Below are 19,070 nucleotides of genomic sequence, written 5' to 3'. Positions count from 1 at the left end.
CATGTTTACTGAAAAAAAGACGATTTATTTTATATTATCACATGTCCTGAAACGGTATCTTCCATATTCATCATCATCATCATATATACAAAACATCACATAAGTACAAATGTTCACTATACACATCCTATTTTCTACAGTTTGTACATAAAGGGTTAAGTTATGAGTACATGATGCAGGTAATGTTTGATGTAGATGTCCATCCTACATGGACAGCATAGCAGCTCCTTGATAAAACACACTGCAATCACAACAAGATGAAAGGACTGTTAGAAATCATGTTTCATGAAGAATATGACTACCATCAGACAGGTTCAAAGTAGGCCTTTCAGGTCAGATATTATAAAAAAATTCCCTAACAAGCCTACATAAAAAAATAACTTTAAAGTTGTTCATAAGATATTGTGTCTGTTTCAAAAGAAATTCGAGCCATAATGAAATATTACTTTATAACGAGAAATTTATTACATCTTTCTAGTATAAATGGATAAAACCCAAATTTTGTTTGGGCTTCACAAACCCAAGGTTCCCATGGTAACATAATCATAAATAAAACAATGATGAAATCTTAATGTATTGTATTGAGTAAAATTAAATGATTTTGAATAATTCTTCGTATGAAACATTACATGTGATAGGCTGTCCTCCAAATAACGCAGATGTTTGTACAAGTGCTATGATATACAGTACAGAACACCCCCCCGCTATGGCTGGTCAACTCGGATTGACCAATGAAACTCCGTGATGAGTGCCCTATGCCCTGCTTCTGTCATTGTATTGGCTAATACGTGCCCTATGAAGCTCGACGAATTAAACAGTTTCCCAGCCTAAATGCAAGAATAATTAACCCTTTCAAAAGTAAGACTTCAATGTGTTCACTCTCACTGTAAAAAGCATGGATCAAACAAATTTCCTTGGGGACATCAGGTGACAGATTTGTCACCTGCATAAAAAAACAGTTAAATATTTCATGAAGAAAACTGACTGCAACATGACAAAAGATCCACAGACAATACCTTCCAAAAATGATAAGTTTTAAAAGTACAGTGAAACTTCATTAACATGGAGTCCTTCGGACGTCAACATTTAACAATGAAAAACAAAGTTGTCTTATCTGATAAATGCTACACAACCTTGATAGTCTTTAAACAATAGTTTGGTGTACCACGGGGGCACAAGGAATATCCCTACCAAAAGTTGAGAGGTGTGTACTGAGTCACCTGATCTTGCGTAAGTGAGGTCAATAATGATAAACAAAGAAGCTGGTAGAACAGTAACATAATATAATCTCTGTACTCTCAGGATCACAGATGTATGAAAAGTGCTCTCAAAGTTTTGGTGAATAACATACAGACTTGCGAAATCACACTGATTAAAAATTCTTTAAATCAGTCAACCCCTATTGCACTTTCATACATAACTCGTACAGATATTAGTTAAATATAACAATCATTCTCTACTAGCCCTGTCATATCCAACATGGCGGGGATCGGTGATACTCATGTATGTCATGGCATGAAAACATATGTACAAGTTTTATCAAAATATCGGTAGTAAACATGACGAACTCACACCTTGACATGTACCTATATATAAATTTGCTATATTGATATCCAAAAATGGATTTAACATGTCTGTTGTCACATGTTCTTTCATGTTGTCGAACCTCTTCCGCTATAACTGAGAGAGCCACTGGAGGTCTTGTATACAATTCCTCTAGCAACACACACCATCAAGGCTTCATTAGATGCACTCGTCTGGTACTAAGGAATGGCTTTTTGGGGGTATGTTTTGATGAACACATGGTATGGTCGTCTTGTGACAAATGGTTCCATCAAGAGGTAGCTGTATCTGTGACATGTAACCCTATCATGCTCGTTGTCACGATTGCTTGTTCACTAAATATAGATACACATAATCAAGGCTCTGACTGATTTTAAATTTTTACCAGACCTAATCAATTTATTTGTTCCAAGCTTATCCTCAAGATTATCAATATAATAAAATATAATTTTTTTGAGTATTTCTAATCAGTGTACCGGTATTTAAGATGAATATCTTGTCTGGCATAAAAGTCAGTTACAACGTATACCTTATTACATGTAATTGGTCAAAAATGGGCTCCTTCGTTATCAATCCTGTACATACACGTTGCACACTGGTCACGGTACATACAGACACATACATGTGCCAAATATCTGCATCTACATGGGTAGATCTATGTGTCTCTATTTACATATATACATTTACTTTGTTCTAGTAATATCAACAAGACTTTGTCATCATGACGATAATTAAATAGCATTTTCCCACCGGTTAGTTATTCCAGTATGGCACCTTTAGAAGCCCTATGAACAAGCAACATGTAATGCTATCATGGAGAATATCTGCATTCAACTTATGCCGAATTTCCCATAAATTACATGTTGATTATCGTCTGTTTTGTACAGCCTTAGTCTGTTGAAACCAAACTGATAAAGATCTTTCACACAAAGCATAAATAATGTTTAAAATGTGTCCATTTTGCCAATGAGCTGTTTGTAAATTAGAGTTATCTCCCTTGAACAGCATGTCATGTACATATTAACGTTTCGTAAATAAGAGAAATTGCTCTGACCAGCAAACACGACCACTAATATATTACAAGCCACTTTTTTTATGACAGGTGAAGTAACGTTGCGTCAACGCAGACTAGCCATTCTATGAGTCAAAAGATCAGTCTCTTCAAATAAATTTGGAAACAAATTTGATCTCAGTGAATATTGCTAAACCTCACATCCGTGATTTGTGATTTAATTTATATAGAATGTAGTCGTAATAGTAGTTTGGCACTTTTTCATGCTAATTATCTATTCTGTTAGTAGCAACTGATGAATACATGAATAGCATTGCATATATAATGTGTGGGGACAGCATCCTGTCCCTGACAACATAACTCATGATTTGAAATACAAGAATAGACATAATTCTTGCATATAAATTCACTTACAAAAGCAAAATTGTAAAAAATGTTATTTACAGACATAAGTGACATCATGAAGTGTGTATGTTTTGTGTGTGTAAACAGTGACAAACAAGCACTTGTTGTGTTCACACAACTCTGTCAGGTATTTGTTACCTTCTGTAAGACAACATAGTGAAGTATTTCGGTATTGTTTTTCTTGGTTCACACGATTCATTCTTGCAGAGTAATTGCTTCAAGAAAATAAAAATATAATATCTTAACAATAAAATTACAATCTTTAAACTCAAAATCAGTATATTGATGCTATGAAACTCAGGGTAAGTAAGTTCCATTAATATTAAAATTGTTCTGAACATTTCTGGATAAACAGAATTTCACGGACACATATTTGAAAGCCATATATAAAATGTTCAAAATAAGACCATCTAAAATATTTTTTGCATAAAAAAATATTTTCGAATTGAGAGAAAAATTATTCTTTTTTTCACAAATCATACAAAATAATAGGATTGGTGGACAAGTTAACCATGAAGTTTAAAGAGTGGGCTAAATATTCTGTCATACAGGGAGCAGCACCTGTGTGTAGCTGTCCACAACCAGCGGTGCCGGACAACGGTTCTCTCTGTCAGTGCTGGAAGATGTTGGTCAATATATCCCCTATCACTCAACACATTGTTTCTATTATGCTACTTGTTCCATAGTATATCTTCCAACACACAACACAAGTCTGTCAGCGTGGAGCCACAGGATCCGAATCTGGATCATGCTGGCAGATGATTGGTCACAACAAGAACAGGACTTGTACAGAAGTTGTCAGTATATTGCACCCCGTTTCCTGTTACAATCTGGTGTCCTTGCACATTTCCTTATGTTCCCCTCACCTCCCTGCGGTGTTTAAGGTTTCCGCCCGTTTGCGTACGTGAGCAAGCATGTCAAGACAGACTGTTGACAAACTCTGGTCGATCAATTTCTGTGGAAGCCAGCCCTGTAAACAAACAGTAGATTTCATATGGTTTTATTCCATGCAAAACTATTTCACACAAGCAGCAATGAACATTCTCCTGTTGAATAATGATGCAGCGCTGATCATATATTTAACATGGGCAATTACTTTTATAAGATATTGTTAGCTCAGCACACATGCTCTCTTTCCATTAAAGTGATTCTTCTTAATTCAACAAACTTGATGACATACTTGTGCCTGAAAGGACTATCATCATTTCAGACTAAAATTGCTTGAAATTTAAATTTTTCAGTTTTAATTGTTTCAACTGTGGAGATGTTAGCTGTGAAGGAAATGGCTAAATAATACATGTTTATATATGATTATAACGACGCTGAATTGTCCATGGAATGCATGATGGGTTCCATTAAAAGAAAAAAACATCCCATACATTTCTGTGAAATTGTTCTACCAATTTTCAGACTATTTTCATTTTAATTGCAATCTTAGCAAATTTGTTTTGTCATTTCAATTGAAAACAGACTCAAATTCCAGATGTCTAAGACCACACTGTCCCCCTGTCAAAGAGCCATGTGCTGTCCCCAGTCTACCAGCAATGTGCTGTCCCCCCGTCTACCAGCCATGTGCTGTCCCCCTGTCTACCAGCCATGTGCTGTCCCCAGTCTACCAGCCATGTGCTGTCCCCCTGTCTACCAGCCATGTGCTGTCCCCCTGTCTACCAGCCATGTGCTGTCCCCCTGTCTACCAGCAATGTGCTGTGCCCTGTCTACCAGCCATGTGCTGTCCCCCTGTCTACCAGCCATGTGCTGTCCCCGTCTACCAGCAATGTGCTGTCCCCCCGTCTACCAGCCATGTGCTGTCCCCCTGTCTACCAGCCATGTGCTGTCCCCCCGTCTACCAGCAATGTGCTGTCCCCCTGTCTACCAGCAATGTGCTGTCCCCCCGTCTACCAGCCATGTGCTGTCCCCCTGTCTACCAGCAATGTGCTGTCCCCCTGTCTACCAGCAATGTGCTGTCCCCCTGTCTACCAGCCATGTGCTGTCCCCCCGTCTACCAGCAATGTGCTGTCCCCCCCGTCTACCAGCAATGTGCTGTCCCCCCGTCTACCAGCAATGTGCTGTCCCCCTGTCTACCAGCAATGTGCTGTCCCCCCCGTCTACCAGCAATGTGCTGTCCCCCCCGTCTACCAGCCATGTGCTGTCCCCCTGTCTACCAGCAATGTGCTGTCCCCCCGTCTACCAGCAATGTGCTGTCCCCCTGTCTACCAGCCATGTGCTGTCCCCCCGTCTACCAGCAATGTGCTGTCCCCCTGTCTACCAGCAATGTGCTGTCCCCCTGTCTACCAGCCATGTGCTGTCCCCCTGTCTACCAGCAATGTGCTGTCCCCCCCGTCTACCAGCAATGTGCTGTCCCCCCGTCTACCAGCAATGTGCTGTCCCCCTGTCTACCAGCAATGTGCTGTCCCCCCCGTCTACCAGCAATGTGCTGTCCCCCCGTCTACCAGCCATGTGCTGTCCCCCTGTCTACCAGCAATGTGCTGTCCCCCCGTCTACCAGCAATGTGCTATCCCCCTGTCTACCAGCAATGTGCTGTCCCCCTGTCTGCCAGCCATGTGCTGTCCCCCCGTCTACCAGCAATGTGCTGTCCCCGTCTACCAGCCATGTGCTGTCCCCCTGTCTACCAGCCATGTGCTGTCCCCCTGTCTACCAGCAATGTGCTGTCCCCGTCTACCAGCAATGTGCTGTCCCCGTCTACCAGCCATGTGCTGTCCCCCCGTCTACCAGCAATGTGCTATCCCCCTGTCTACCAGCAATGTGCTGTCCCCCTGTCTGCCAGCCATGTGCTGTCCCCCCGTCTACCAGCAATGTGCTGTCCCCGTCTACCAGCCATGTGCTGTCCCCCTGTCTACCAGCCATGTGCTGTCCCCCTGTCTACCAGCAATGTGCTGTCCCCGTCTACCAGCAATGTGCTGTCCCCGTCTACCAGCCATGTGCTGTCCCCCTGTCTGCCAGCCATGTGCTGTCCCCCTGTCTACCAGCAATGTGCTATCCCCCTGTCTACCAGCAATGTGCTGTCCCCCTGTCTGCCAGCCATGTGCTGTCCCCCCGTCTACCAGCAATGTGCTGTCCCCGTCTACCAGCCATGTGCTGTCCCCCTGTCTACCAGCCATGTGCTGTCCCCCTGTCTACCAGCAATGTGCTGTCCCCCCGTCTACCAGCAATGTGCTGTCCCCGTCTACCAGCCATGTGCTGTCCCCCTGTCTACCAGCCATGTGCTGTCCCCCTGTCTACCAGCAATGTGCTGTCCCCGTCTACCAGCAATGTGCTGTCCCCGTCTACCAGCCATGTGCTGTCCCCCTGTCTGCCAGCCATGTGCTGTCCCCCCGTCTACCAGCCATGTGCTGTCCCCCTGTCTACCAGCCATGTGCTGTCCCCCCGTCTACCAGCCATGTGCTGTCCCCCTGTCTACCAGCAATGTGCTGTCCCCCCGTCTACCAGCAATGTGCTGTCCCCCTGTCTACCAGCAATGTGCTGTCCCCCTGTCTACCAGCCATGTGCTGTCCCTGTCTACCAGCCATGTGCTGTCCCCCTGTCTACCAGCCATGTGCTGTCCCACTGTCTACCAGCCATGTGCTGTCCCCCTGTCTACCAGCCATGTGCTGTCCCCGTCTACCAGCCATGTGCTGTCCCCCCGTCTACCAGCAATGTGCTGTCCCCCTGTCTACCAGCAATGTGCTGTCCCCAGTCTACCAGCCATGTGCTGTCCCACTGTCTACCAGCCATGTGCTGTCCCCCTGTCTACCAGCCATGTGCTGTCCCACTGTCTACCAGCCATGTGCTGTCCCCCTGTCTACCAGCCATGTGCTGTCCCACTGTCTACCAGCCATGTGCTGTCCCCCTGTCTACCAGCCATGTGCTGTCCCCGTCTACCAGCCATGTGCTGTCCCCCTGTCTACCAGCCATGTGCTGTCCCCCTGTCTACCAGCAATGTGCTGTGCCCTGTCTACCAGCCATGTGCTGTCCCCCTGTCTACCAGCCATGTGCTGTCCCCGTCTACCAGCAATGTGCTGTCCCCCCGTCTACCAGCCATGTGCTGTCCCCCTGTCTACCAGCCATGTGCTGTCCCCCTGTCTACCAGCCATGTGCTGTCCCCCTGTCTACCAGCCATGTGCTGTCCCCCTGTCTACCAGCAATGTGCTGTCCCCCTGTCTACCAGCAATGTGCTGTCCCCAGTCTACCAGCCATGTGCTGTCCCACTGTCTACCAGCCATGTGCTGTCCCCCTGTCTACCAGCCATGTGCTGTCCCCAGTCTACCAGCCATGAACTGTCCCCCTGTCTACCAGCCATGTGCTGTTCCCCTGTCTACCAGCCATGTGCTGTCCCCCTGTCTACCAGCCATGAACTGTGCCCCCTGTCTACCAGCCATGTGCTGTCCCCAGTCTACCAGCCATGTGCTGTCCCCCCCGTCTACCAGCCATGTGCTGTCCCCCTGTCTACCAGCCATGTGCTGTCCCCCTGTCTACCAGCCATGTGCTGTCCCCCTGTCTGCCAGCCATGTGCTGTCCCCGTCTACCAGCAATGTGCTGTCCCCAGTCTACCAGCCATGTGCTGTCCCCCTGTCTACCAGCCATGTGCTGTCCCCCTGTCTACCAGCCATGTGCTGTCCCCCTGTCTACCAGCCATGTGCTGTCCCCCTGTCTGCCAGCCATGTGCTGTCCCCGTCTACCAGCCATGTGCTGTCCCCCTGTCTACCAGCCATGTGCTGTCCCCAGTCTACCAGCCATGTGCTGTCCCCCCCGTCTACCAGCCATGTGCTGTCCCCCTGTCTACCAGCCATGTGCTGTCCCCCTGTCTACCAGCCATGTGCTGTCCCCCTGTCTGCCAGCCATGTGCTGTCCCCGTCTACCAGCAATGTGCTGTTCCCATGTCTACCAGCCATGTGCTGTCCCCGTCTACCAGCCATGACCTGTCCCCCCCATCTACCAGCCATGTGCTGTCCCCCCGTCTTCCAGCCATGCACTGTCCCCCCGTCTTCCAGCCATGTGCTGTCCCCCCGTCTACCAGCCATGCACTGTCCCCCCGTCTTCCAGCCATGTGCTGTCCCCCCGTCTACCAGCCATGTGCTGTCCCCGTCTACCAGCCATGTGCTGTCCCCGTCTACCAGCCATGTGCTGTCCCCGTCTACCAGCAATGTGCTGTGCCCTGTCTACCAGCCATGTGCTGTCCCCCCGTCTTCCAGCCATGTGCTGTCCCCCCCGTCTACCAGCCATGTGCTGTCCCCCCGTCTACCAGCCATGTGCTGTCCCCCCGTCTACCAGCAATGTGCTGTCCCCCTGTCTGCCAGCCATGTGCTGTCCCCCTGTCTACCAGCAATGTGCTGTCCCCCCGTCTACCAGCCATGTGCTGTTCCTCTGTCTACCAGCCATGTGCTCTCCTCCTGTCTAAGAGCCATGTGCTGTCCCCCTGTCTACCAGCCATGTGCTGTCCCCCCGTCTACCAGCCATGTGCTGTCCCCCTGTCTGCCAGCCATGTGCTGTTCCTCTGTCTACCAGCCATGTGCTGTCCCACTGTCTACCAGCCATGTGCTGTCCCCCTGTCTACCAGCCATGTGCTGTCCCCCCGTCTACCAGCCATGTGCTGTCCCCCTGTCTGCCAGCCATGTGCTGTTCCTCTGTCTACCAGCCATGTGCTGTCCCACTGTCTACCAGCCATGTGCTGTCCCCCTGTCTACCAGCAATGTGCTGTCCCCCTGTCTACCAGCCATGTGCTGTCCCCCTGTCTACCAGCCATGTGCTGTCCCCCCGTCTACCAGCCATGTGCTGTCCCCCCGTCTTCCAGCCATGTGCTGTCCCCCCCGTCTACCAGCCATGTGCTGTCCCCCCGTCTACCAGCAATGTGCTGTCCCCCTGTCTGCCAGCCATGTGCTGTCCCCGTCTACCAGCCATGTGCTGTCCCCCCGTCTTCCAGCCATGTGCTGTCCCCAGTCTACCAGCCATGTGCTGTCCCCGTCTACCAGCCATGTGCTGTCCCCCTGTCTACCAGCCATGTGCTGTCCCCCTGTCTACCAGCAATGTGCTGTCCCCTGTCTACCAGCCATGTGCTGTCCCCCTGTCTACCAGCCATGTGCTGTCCCCCTGTCTACAGCCATGTGCTGTCCCCCTGTCTACCAGCAATGTGCTGTCCCCGTCTACCAGCAATGTGCTGTCCCCCTGTCTACAGCCATGTGCTGTCCCCCTGTCTACCAGCCATGTGCTGTCCCCAGTCTACCAGCCATGTGCTGTCCCCCCGTCTACCAGCCATGTGCTGTCCCCCTGTCTACCAGCCATGTGCTGTCCCCCTGTCTACCAGCAATGTGCTGTCCCCGTCTACCAGCAATGTGCTGTCCCCCTGTCTACAGCCATGTGCTGTCCCCCCGTCTACCAGCAATGTGCTGTCCCCCCGTCTTCCAGCCATGTGCTGTCCCCCCGTCTTCCAGCAATGTGCTGTCCCCCCGTCTTCCAGCCATGTGCTGTCCCCCCGTCTTCCAGCCATGTGCTGTCCCCCCCGTCTACCAGCCATGTGCTGTTCCTCTGTCTACCAGCCATGTGCTCTCCTCCTGTCTAAGAGCCATGTGCTGTCCCCTGTCTACCCAGCAAGTACTATCCCCGTCTACCAGCCATGTGCTGATCCCGTCTACCAGCCATACGCTCTCCACGCCTCCTCACCTTAAGGTTTGTGTTGAGCAGCCAGACAAAGATACACTGATCAGGCTCCCCGGGGACAGGCTTGAAGCCCCAGCCTCCTGGGCCGTTCTCTCCCCTGGAAAACACACACAACACTGTTGAACCTGCCACCATCACAACATGGGATTAATTATCTTACAGAATTTCTAAAAAAGTCAACATCTATCACCATGGTTGACATGTGCCACTCGAGTTATCCACAAGGTTGTCATTTTTTTCCTGAAACCACAAGCCCTCATTTATCTTCTGAAGCTGTCTGCCTCATTGACATTCTTCACTTAGTGACTCACTTAATGTCCATGGACTAAATTTCCCCAATCTTATGAAGAGGTGACCCAGTGTTATTGGGTTGAACACTGACTTCAACAGTATTTCACTTATAACATAGCATTTCAGCTTTATATGGGAGGAACGCATGAAGTGATGTAGGTCTTGGGATCCTGGCATTCCTAAGGGACAGAACTCTGTAAAGCAAATTGCAGCGCCTTAAATGCCTGGGACCTGTTTCATCCAAACAATCTTACATTCAAGCAACCACACTTTGAGACTTAGTCTTCCAAGATGGCACCCCATCAGAACACAATCTAATTACTGTATTCGACATAATAAGAGCCCAGGGTGCCCTCAAAATTAGAAATAGGGGGCTCATATTAGAATATTATTCTGGTGAAAAACAACAGAGTTGAAAAATCATAAATTTCGTGGTTTATGCTGACAGCCTGAAATGTTTATGCACAACAGATATATTTTTTCCAGAATTTAATGTCCCATTAAGGATGCATATAACACATGTATTATACATGAATAAATAAGTCTTGTGTACATTGATCAATCTGAAGGGTTGCTAATAGGGATTGTTCACTAGCCAATATATTAGCAAATATCGCTTATTACGTCGAATACGGTACATGACTTAACAGAGATCTTTTCTTTGTTGCCTTGTATTGTGAGAACTCACCTGACATATTTCTTCTGCGGCGCCATTTCTGAATGTGTAGTAGCAATGCCTGCTGACATGTGGATTCCGTCCTTCACACCCCAGTGTCTCACTGTGACAAAGTCTCGGCTTGTGATCAGACCGCCACCACCCTCGGCAGCAACATTGTAGGAGACATCTGTGTTGTCATTCACCATTTGCAGCGTCTGCAATAACCAGGAAGGGGGGATCTTTAGCATATTCAAGAACTTGATCAGAATAATGATCAGGTATGGCTTGTCTGGTCCAGACTCGATTACTTACAAATTATGATATAGCTGGAATAGTATTGACGACAGCATAAAACAACATTCACTCACTCACTCAATATGGGAGACAAGAGAATATTCCTACACTTGTAGCAGATGTGTATAAATTATATATCAACAACACACACTCCAACACTGACAAACAAGTCCATACTGAGAGGCCACTACCTCGGTATATTGCCAGCAGCTATTTCAAATCTTTGTGAGTTTTTGTCAGATCATATCGTCAGATCACAGCGGAGTACACTGAGGATTTGGTGGTTACGATGTGTGACCTCACTGACAGTGCATCCAACGATGTGGGTCATGATGATACCCCCTGGTTTGCCTCATCTTCCTGAGTCAAGGGAGTTAACTGACTAAAAAAGTCCAGTTTCGACCCTTGCCGAACTACGCTGGAACTTTGTGGCTCAATCGTAGAGCCACCAGTGGCTATTACGAGTTATGTCCCTTCTATGTCCCTCCTATTAACCAATCAGATTCCATCTCTCATATCACTTGTATTTGCTTCAAGCTATATGATGGCAGTCTGTAAATAATCGAGTCTGGACCAGACAATCTAGTGATTGACATTAAGACGATCAGATCGATAATCAAGATCTATATTTTAATATAACGGGTCTTACTTCACGAAGTGCACTCAAATCAGTAAGAACCTTGATTAGAAACATCAAAGGATTTGGAAAATATCTGTTGACGCCGAGTTGGTGGTACACATGCTTTACAAATCTTACACGGAAATCTGCAAGACAGCTGACGATTTTGTCAATTTCATCACGCGATTTTGATTGGACTATGCATAAAATCATTATTTAAGCCAATATATAACTTCATAATTCCAGCATGGGTGGAAACTGGACTTTTATAGTCAGTTAACTCCCATGCCTTGGGAAGATAGGTTTGCCTGGTCCAGGCTCAACATTAACCTTCTTTCACTCACTCATACCACAACCACATGCATGGCAGCGGAAGGTGGCCACAGAATGCAAGGACATACCACAATGAGTGAGTGAGTATGGTTTTACGCCACTTTTAGCAATATTCCAGCAATATCACGGCGGGGGACACCAGAAATGGGCTTCACACACATACCACAACGAAGACTGACCCTCTGAATCAGAGACTGTTGCCATGTTTTATGACACTCCTCTAATGCAAGGCTTTGCAAAGTTAATCCTCGTATACCCACCCTGCACTCAATCACAGTGGGGTTCCAGTCTGGCTGCTCACTCTGATTGGTCACTATCTCACGAAACAGATCAGCTGGGCTAAGCTCCACTAAACCCTGAAAAGCATAAATGTTCAATAGAAATAGATATTAGAAACATCCAGCAGAAAAAGGTATCACAACAGTTCAACAGGACAGATAACGCAATAGTTTATCATTGTGCCAGGATCCAAACGGAATTTGAAGATTGAATGTCTGATAATGGAGATTGTCTTTATACACAAACACAGTCCCAATATGTTTCATTCATTCATTCACTCCCACAGGAGATATCACTTGGGTGAGATCAAGCGATATCTATACTGTAGATATCTCTGCAATGAAGTTGCATCACAATGCTTTGCAGACCATTGTGACGTCATTGGTTACCATGACGTCACAATCAAATGACATCACTAATGGCTCTGCTACTGAAGCTGTTAGCAGTACTTTTTACACTTAGACACTGCTTATGACTTTCTACAAACTTGGAAGTTGGAAGAATGATGTTGGATAATAAATAAAATCTCACCCTCGTGTCTTTTGATATCAAATATATCAACACTCGTTGATAAAAGTGGAAAAAAAACCTTGGGAAGCCTCGGAGTTTTCCCACTTTTTTCAACTCGTGTTGATATATTTGATATCAAAAGACACGAGGGTGAGATTCTCTATTTCTCTGCATCCCTCCCAAAGTGTTGTATATTTTTCTATACAAGATAGCTATGAGATAAATCGCAAAGAACAACGAACAACGAACATGGTTTTATTTCACGATAAAACACTGCTGATGTCAGTATATTGGACAACGTTATTTTTGAGAGGGAAGTGTCTAGTGAGTTGTTCCCCATAGATGTAGCTGGGCAACGTAGATAAACGCGATGGCCGAACGACCGCTTCCAAAAGTGAAAGAGATATGACAATCAGTATTTTCGAGAAAAGGTACAGATAATTGACATGAAAATTGTGAGAATATGCCAGAAATACCAAAATTACCCCCCCATTAGTAAAATGGACTTGCCCGACATTGCCGCAGTCGGATTCCCCTCATGTTTTTTTTCCCTGCAGTGTTTTATTGTACGATAAACAACTCCCGCTTATCGCTTATTTCTTGAGTAAAACTACCCAAGTGTAGTTCATAATTGTGTAACCTCGCCAAGTGTTGTTATTTTTTTCATTGGCCTCCCAAAGAATGCAAAAGTGCCATCATACTTTTGTTTTATCATGACAGTCACACAACGTAAAAAGAATATACATGTACCCTCATCCAAATTTTCACATTTCAAACCCCTCCCTTTGTGAGGAACCTCCTAATTCTCTAGGTCCCCTGTCAGTGTCTCACCTGTAGCCTGAAGACCTTGCCGTGTGTGGGCACGGACCTGCTGTGGACACAGCCTCCCGTGGGGTCGGTCCCAGCCTCCTTCTTCCACTCTGAGTCGTCACTAGTGATCAGGTCCCACATGATGTTCCAGGCACTCAAGCCTACACTCAGGTAGTCTATCTCCTGTAAAGTCACGACATGGTCACACCTTGTGCTTTCAGATTAACTTACCTAAAATCAGTAGTGTATGAAAGCAAATTCAAATCTCCATGCTGTGGAACTTTACAGCAGGGGCTTATCTAGTTGGGAATGTTTGGGGATTTAAAGAACTTTGTGTTTGTTTGTTTGTTGTTTAACGCCACACTCAACAATATTCCAGTCACATGATGGCAACTTGTAAATAATTAAGTCTGAACGAGACAATTCAGTGATTGACATCATGAACATCGACCTATGCAATTGGGACACGGCGACACACATCAACCAAGTCAGCAAGTCTGACCACCTGTTCCTATTAGTTGCCTGTTATGACAAACATGGGTTGCTGAAGACAAATTCTAACCCAGATCTTCACGGGAGACACGGAAATCAGCCTGTTGTTCAGATGGAACATGTAATTACAAAGTATTGTTCTGAATATATGACAACATAGCATTAAAACTGACAATCAGCATCAAGACTTTAAGGGTCACATATCGTATTTAGTATACAATTTGGAGAGTTTGATACTTTAAACCAATATATAATCATCTGGAGCTGGGTCATTCAGGATATCATCCGTATTCACCATCTACTTGCATACTGTTAGAGCCACTGTTTACTCCAAAAATTCTTTTCCCCAAAATTGGTTATTTCTAAATTGTTCATCTTCCTAAGTAACCCCAATTTCACCCCAGTATTGCATGGTGCTACACAGACATTGCATAACTGTAGAAAAGATATGATATTGAAAAACCTCTCCCTTATTGCTTATTATAACAAGATTGATGCTATTAAATTTTTATCAGATAGTGACGTAACATGTGGCCATAGCACTGACATGAGTAACCTGCCTTCCTGTCTACTCAACTTGCAAAACTAACATGACAGGTGATATGCCGTATATCACACATCCCCGTGGGGGAAACAGGACTTGGGGGGGACTAAGTGCTGGAATGTTTGAATCAAACACTACTGCCCCTAGGATATGGTTGTAATATCAGACCAATTGTCAAACTACCTATCAAACTGCATAATCTACATTTTCCTGAATCAGAGTTGTTCATGGTGTACTCAATACCCCTGGCACTCCCGTCACAAACCCATAAAAATCACCTTGACAACACGTCAGATAGACACAGGGTTATATCACCATGACAACCTGTCATATAGGCTGTCCTGCTTGAACAAATCCCTTTTAACTTCACAGCCTCAACTTATTTAACAGCCAAGCTTTGCTGTACAGTAAATTCTACATGATGCCCTTCACTAGGCAAAACGACAACCACTACAAAGACTGATTTCTGTATAACTGACTTCATTATCCAATATTGATAGAATCCAATTTTTAATATTTATTCTTACACTAAAGTAAATAAACTTATTAATTGTAAACAAACTATACTACTTAACATTTGCTAAAGACTTCTTTTTGTCTGTGGTCTTTAGCAACTGATGACTGGTACAATTTTGCTTTTGTTAAATTCATTGTTTATGATAATTTGCTTTTGTTTCTTTAATCATCCTTCATGATAGTCTTCAGAGAAAATAGTAGACACTCTCCAGCTCACCAGAAATATTGTCCCATATTAAAGCTATTCTTCAGCACAATAAGATTTTTTTATTTTAAACAGTTTGTTCCCTGCTTACCTTATACAAGAAGTGATCAGAAAAAAAGCATCGTTTGTTGTTTAATACAGGATGATACTTCCCAATCCCCAAACTTTGAATCAGCGCCAAGGCAAATTGCATGTGCTGCCATATTCCTATGACTTCTCACCTACAAACCCATTACTTAAAAAATGTTGTGCTATCTGGAATATTGACCTACCTGTCTGTTGGTCTGAGCCGATGCCGGGACGCTGTAGAACCGGTCACGGGCCTGCTTATCGGTCTCTTCATCAGATCCTGCAATGAGACATAGCCAAGGTCATCATAGCCATCCATTGGTTGTAGCATGTACAGCCAGGGTGTAGAACCATGGGTGGGTGGGTGGGTGGGTGAGTGAGTGAGTGAGTGGGTGGGTGGGTGAGTGAGTGAGTGAGTGAGTGAGTGAGTGAGTGAGTGAGTGAGTGAGTGAGTGAGTGAGTGAGTGAGTGAGTGAGTGAGTGAGTGAGTGAGTGAGTATGGTTTTACGCTGCTTTTAGCAATATTCTAGCAATATCACGGCGGGGGACACCAGAAATGGGCATCACACATTGTACCCATGTTGGGATTCGAACCCCGGTCTTCGGCGTGACGAGCGAACGCTTTAACCACTGGGCTACCCGAACGCCCCTATAATACATTAGAAAGTAGGAGTGAGTGATTGAATTTGTTTTGAAGAGTATTTCAGTTTTTATCAGAGCATTTGGGAAGAACAAAGTGGTGTACATCTTACAGTGAGTGAGTGAGTGAGTGAGTGAGTGAGTGAGTGAGTGAGTGAGTGAGTGAGTGAGTGAGTGAGTGAGTGAGTGAGTGAGTGAGTGAGTGAGTTGGGGTGTCAGCTAAATGTGTGTGGAAAGCCCCAAGTGATGCAGGTTTCAGACATTTACCACTTTTGTGAAACCCGCGAGCACAATTATGGTGCAGATAAACCTGGAAACATAATCGGGGCAAACCAAGATTCGAACCCATGACCATAGGTTTCTGACATACCGAAGGGATGCAAGTCTGCACACCAACATGCGACACCCACCCATGCTCCCCGTACATCTTACACGTATACCATTTTGGTGGAACCCATAACGAACCCTGACACGTAATCAGGGCAAATATGGGACGCAAACACAGTGACAGTCAGGAAAGACATCAGTAACAAAAACATGTGCTACTTTGATCTCATAAACGAGTGACTATGCTAAATGCCACCTTCATCATATTCTAGCGTTATCACAGGTGAATATAATCATGTCAGCAATTGAAGCAGGTTTATTCAGTGTTTTTGTCCTTTTTAAGCAAGTCACACATTCACCGAAAGTAATATTCTCATCTACATGACATGGCACTGACTGTTATTTCCGTGAGCTTGTTTATCAGTGTAGCTCCTGGTGCCTTGTCTGAGCAATAATCCCTCCTCAATACTCAAATGGCAACAACATCACAAGTCTGAACTTGAAAAATGTTTTCTAGAAAGGAAATTGTTATCAAATTGGAATTCCTTCAGGATTGCATTCCAGGGCCCTGTTCTGAAGCCGGTCTGAGCACTACGACTGTTGTTGGTCTAATCTTTGGTTGACAGCAGTCCAGCTAGGATCTCCATGTAGACAGGGACTTATCAAGGATTTTAAACAAAGTGGCTCTGGCAGGCAATTTGGGAAAAAATAGTTTGTTTAAACATTGGGATTTTTTTAAGTTCTATGTTTTTTTAATTCAGAGTTAGGCCCATTTGAGCATTTGTACTTTGAAATTGCATTCAAAGTAATAACATATAATCACATTACCTGCTTTTCCTATTTATTCGTTCTGTTATCCATGAAAAATAGGATTGGAACAAAGCGTTAAATTAGCTGTTAGTTATTAACATAAATTGCAAAACTTTTAGTTCCATTTTGGGAATTTTTAATGACATTTATTGCAGACTTAGGGCTGAATATTGGTCCCTGAGTAAGCCTAGACAAATCCCTGTAAAATGGGGCCCAGCAATGAGACACCAGCAGTCTGTGACTAAAGCCACTAGTCTAAAGCCAGATTCTCCTAAAATTCTGTTTACTGTTTATTCTGGTCTACTAAGCTCAGCTAATAATAATACATATAATAACACTAAGGCGGTCAGGTAGCCTAGTGGTTAAAGCATTTGCTCATCACGCCAAAGACCCGGGTTTGATTCCCTACATGCGTACAAAGTGTGAAGCCAATTTCTGGTATCCCCCTCTGTGATATTGCTAGAATATTGCAAAACGCGGCGTAAAACCATACTCCCTCACTAGTAACACTAAAATCTACGGAAAAGATGCTAAGAGCCATGTACGGAGTGCTACGTTTTTGGCAAAGACTATGACAGGCAATGAAAGACTTGAAGCGGACAACCGATGACGGAGACATTGGCAGCATTGAACCACTTCCTGTTAACACTGTAGATTGTGAAAGTTGGAAAGCTCTCAAAACAAATGCAGTTAGGTAGAGTATATATGGGATTGTGGTCAGAAACCCTCGTAAGATATCCATGAGATTTGTGTGGAATTACCCAACACAAATGCCCTGCAGGGCCAATAATGTTGTTTAAACATTACGATGATGGCATGTTGTTGTTGTTGTTGTTGTTGTTGTTGTTGTTGTAGTTGATTCTGAGCCAGGAATTCAGGGTTCATTCTGAACATGCATTTTGTGCAGGTAAAACTGACAACTACAGGTTATTATGCAAAATGATAAAGAAATTATACATCAAACATAACATGGTCCAAGAGGTAGGAATCACTTGAATTGGTTGATTCTACATCCCGAATCAATAGATTTTACTGATTTCTCCATTACAGGGTCCAGAAAGTTAATCGCAATAAATACTGATCCCGAGGATACCAAGGATACCAGATGACAGTGATCCATCCAATATACAACTGAGCAAATGGGATCAGGAATATTGGGGGGGACATGTTCATGATATAGTGTCTTCACGACAACGTGTACAAAAACATATTCCCCAAATCTTCATGATCCCCAACTTTTTCTGATCAGTATATTTAGAAGTCTGACAAATACCAGCTTCCATGCTCTTACAACATAGCAGTGGAATAAACTGCATCGAAGTTAATTAAGTGTCTCTCACAGTTAAAGTGTTTTCATTAAGGCTGGGACGAGTCCAAATTTACAACCCGGGTACCCACCATGCTATCACCCGACCCTACCCGGTATTGAGATACACGTATAAAACAATCTGGTCATGCATACACTGAAGTTGACTGAAGTTTTATCTTTATTCAAACGTATAAAGGTCAGAAGGAATGGGTGCATAGTGAGAAAGAAATGCGAACAATAGTGACTTGTAGTGTAACCATAGAGTTTTAGATATTTTTTGTCATGAAACAATATATCACGTGACTAACCACGGGTCCGGGTAGTCCTGTGGGTACCCGGGTCCTACTCAGTACCCACCCGACCCGAGTACCCGAGTTACCCGTCCCAGCCCTAGTTTTCATACATAGGCAACTCTTTCCTATGTTGCACAAGACAACATGCTCCCCGCCAGGTGTTGAGTGATAATATCTCTACCAGCTGCAACATTATCCAGTGTATCACCCCCTAGGGTAGGTAGGGAACTAAAGCTATGTATCGTGGGTATAAACTTTTCATTCATTATTCATATCTCTAACTATCATAGTGACACTGACACTGTGAAACAATAATTATCACATACAGCAATGTGGCACCTAGTAACTGTAATTAACTGAGTGGCATCAGCAATCTTTCAGCTATTCACAGCCTTTGAAGTCTCAGTCACCAATACACTATTCATATTGAATATACAATGT

At 44.9% G+C, this 19,070-nt stretch overlaps 1 protein-coding gene across 3 annotated transcripts in view; it reads right to left on the bottom strand.

Annotated features, from left to right (window-relative positions):
• Window positions 1-4: 4 nt before the first annotated feature.
• The window catches only part of LOC124116786 (stAR-related lipid transfer protein 3-like), a 64,376-nt gene continuing 45,310 nt past the window's right edge, over window positions 5-19,070 (bottom strand). For all 3 annotated transcript variants that reach the window (XM_048381915.1, XM_048381916.1, XM_048381917.1), the window contains exons 9-14: window positions 15,455-15,531; window positions 13,447-13,608; window positions 12,087-12,182; window positions 10,611-10,795; window positions 9,635-9,728; window positions 5-3,950 (exon numbers count right to left, since the gene is read on the bottom strand). In XM_048381915.1, the coding sequence (XP_048237872.1) occupies window positions 3,843-3,950; window positions 9,635-9,728; window positions 10,611-10,795; window positions 12,087-12,182; window positions 13,447-13,608; window positions 15,455-15,531 (722 nt within the window). In that variant the 3' untranslated portion in view covers window positions 5-3,842. The remainder of the gene's footprint in view (window positions 3,951-9,634; window positions 9,729-10,610; window positions 10,796-12,086; window positions 12,183-13,446; window positions 13,609-15,454; window positions 15,532-19,070) is intronic.

This window comes from Haliotis rufescens, unplaced genomic scaffold (assembly GCF_023055435.1).
Source record: "Haliotis rufescens isolate VD_foot unplaced genomic scaffold, xgHalRufe1.0.p SCAF_4, whole genome shotgun sequence".
Taxonomy (NCBI): domain Eukaryota; kingdom Metazoa; phylum Mollusca; class Gastropoda; order Lepetellida; family Haliotidae; genus Haliotis; species Haliotis rufescens.
This window is presented reverse-complemented; position numbering and strand designations above follow the sequence as displayed.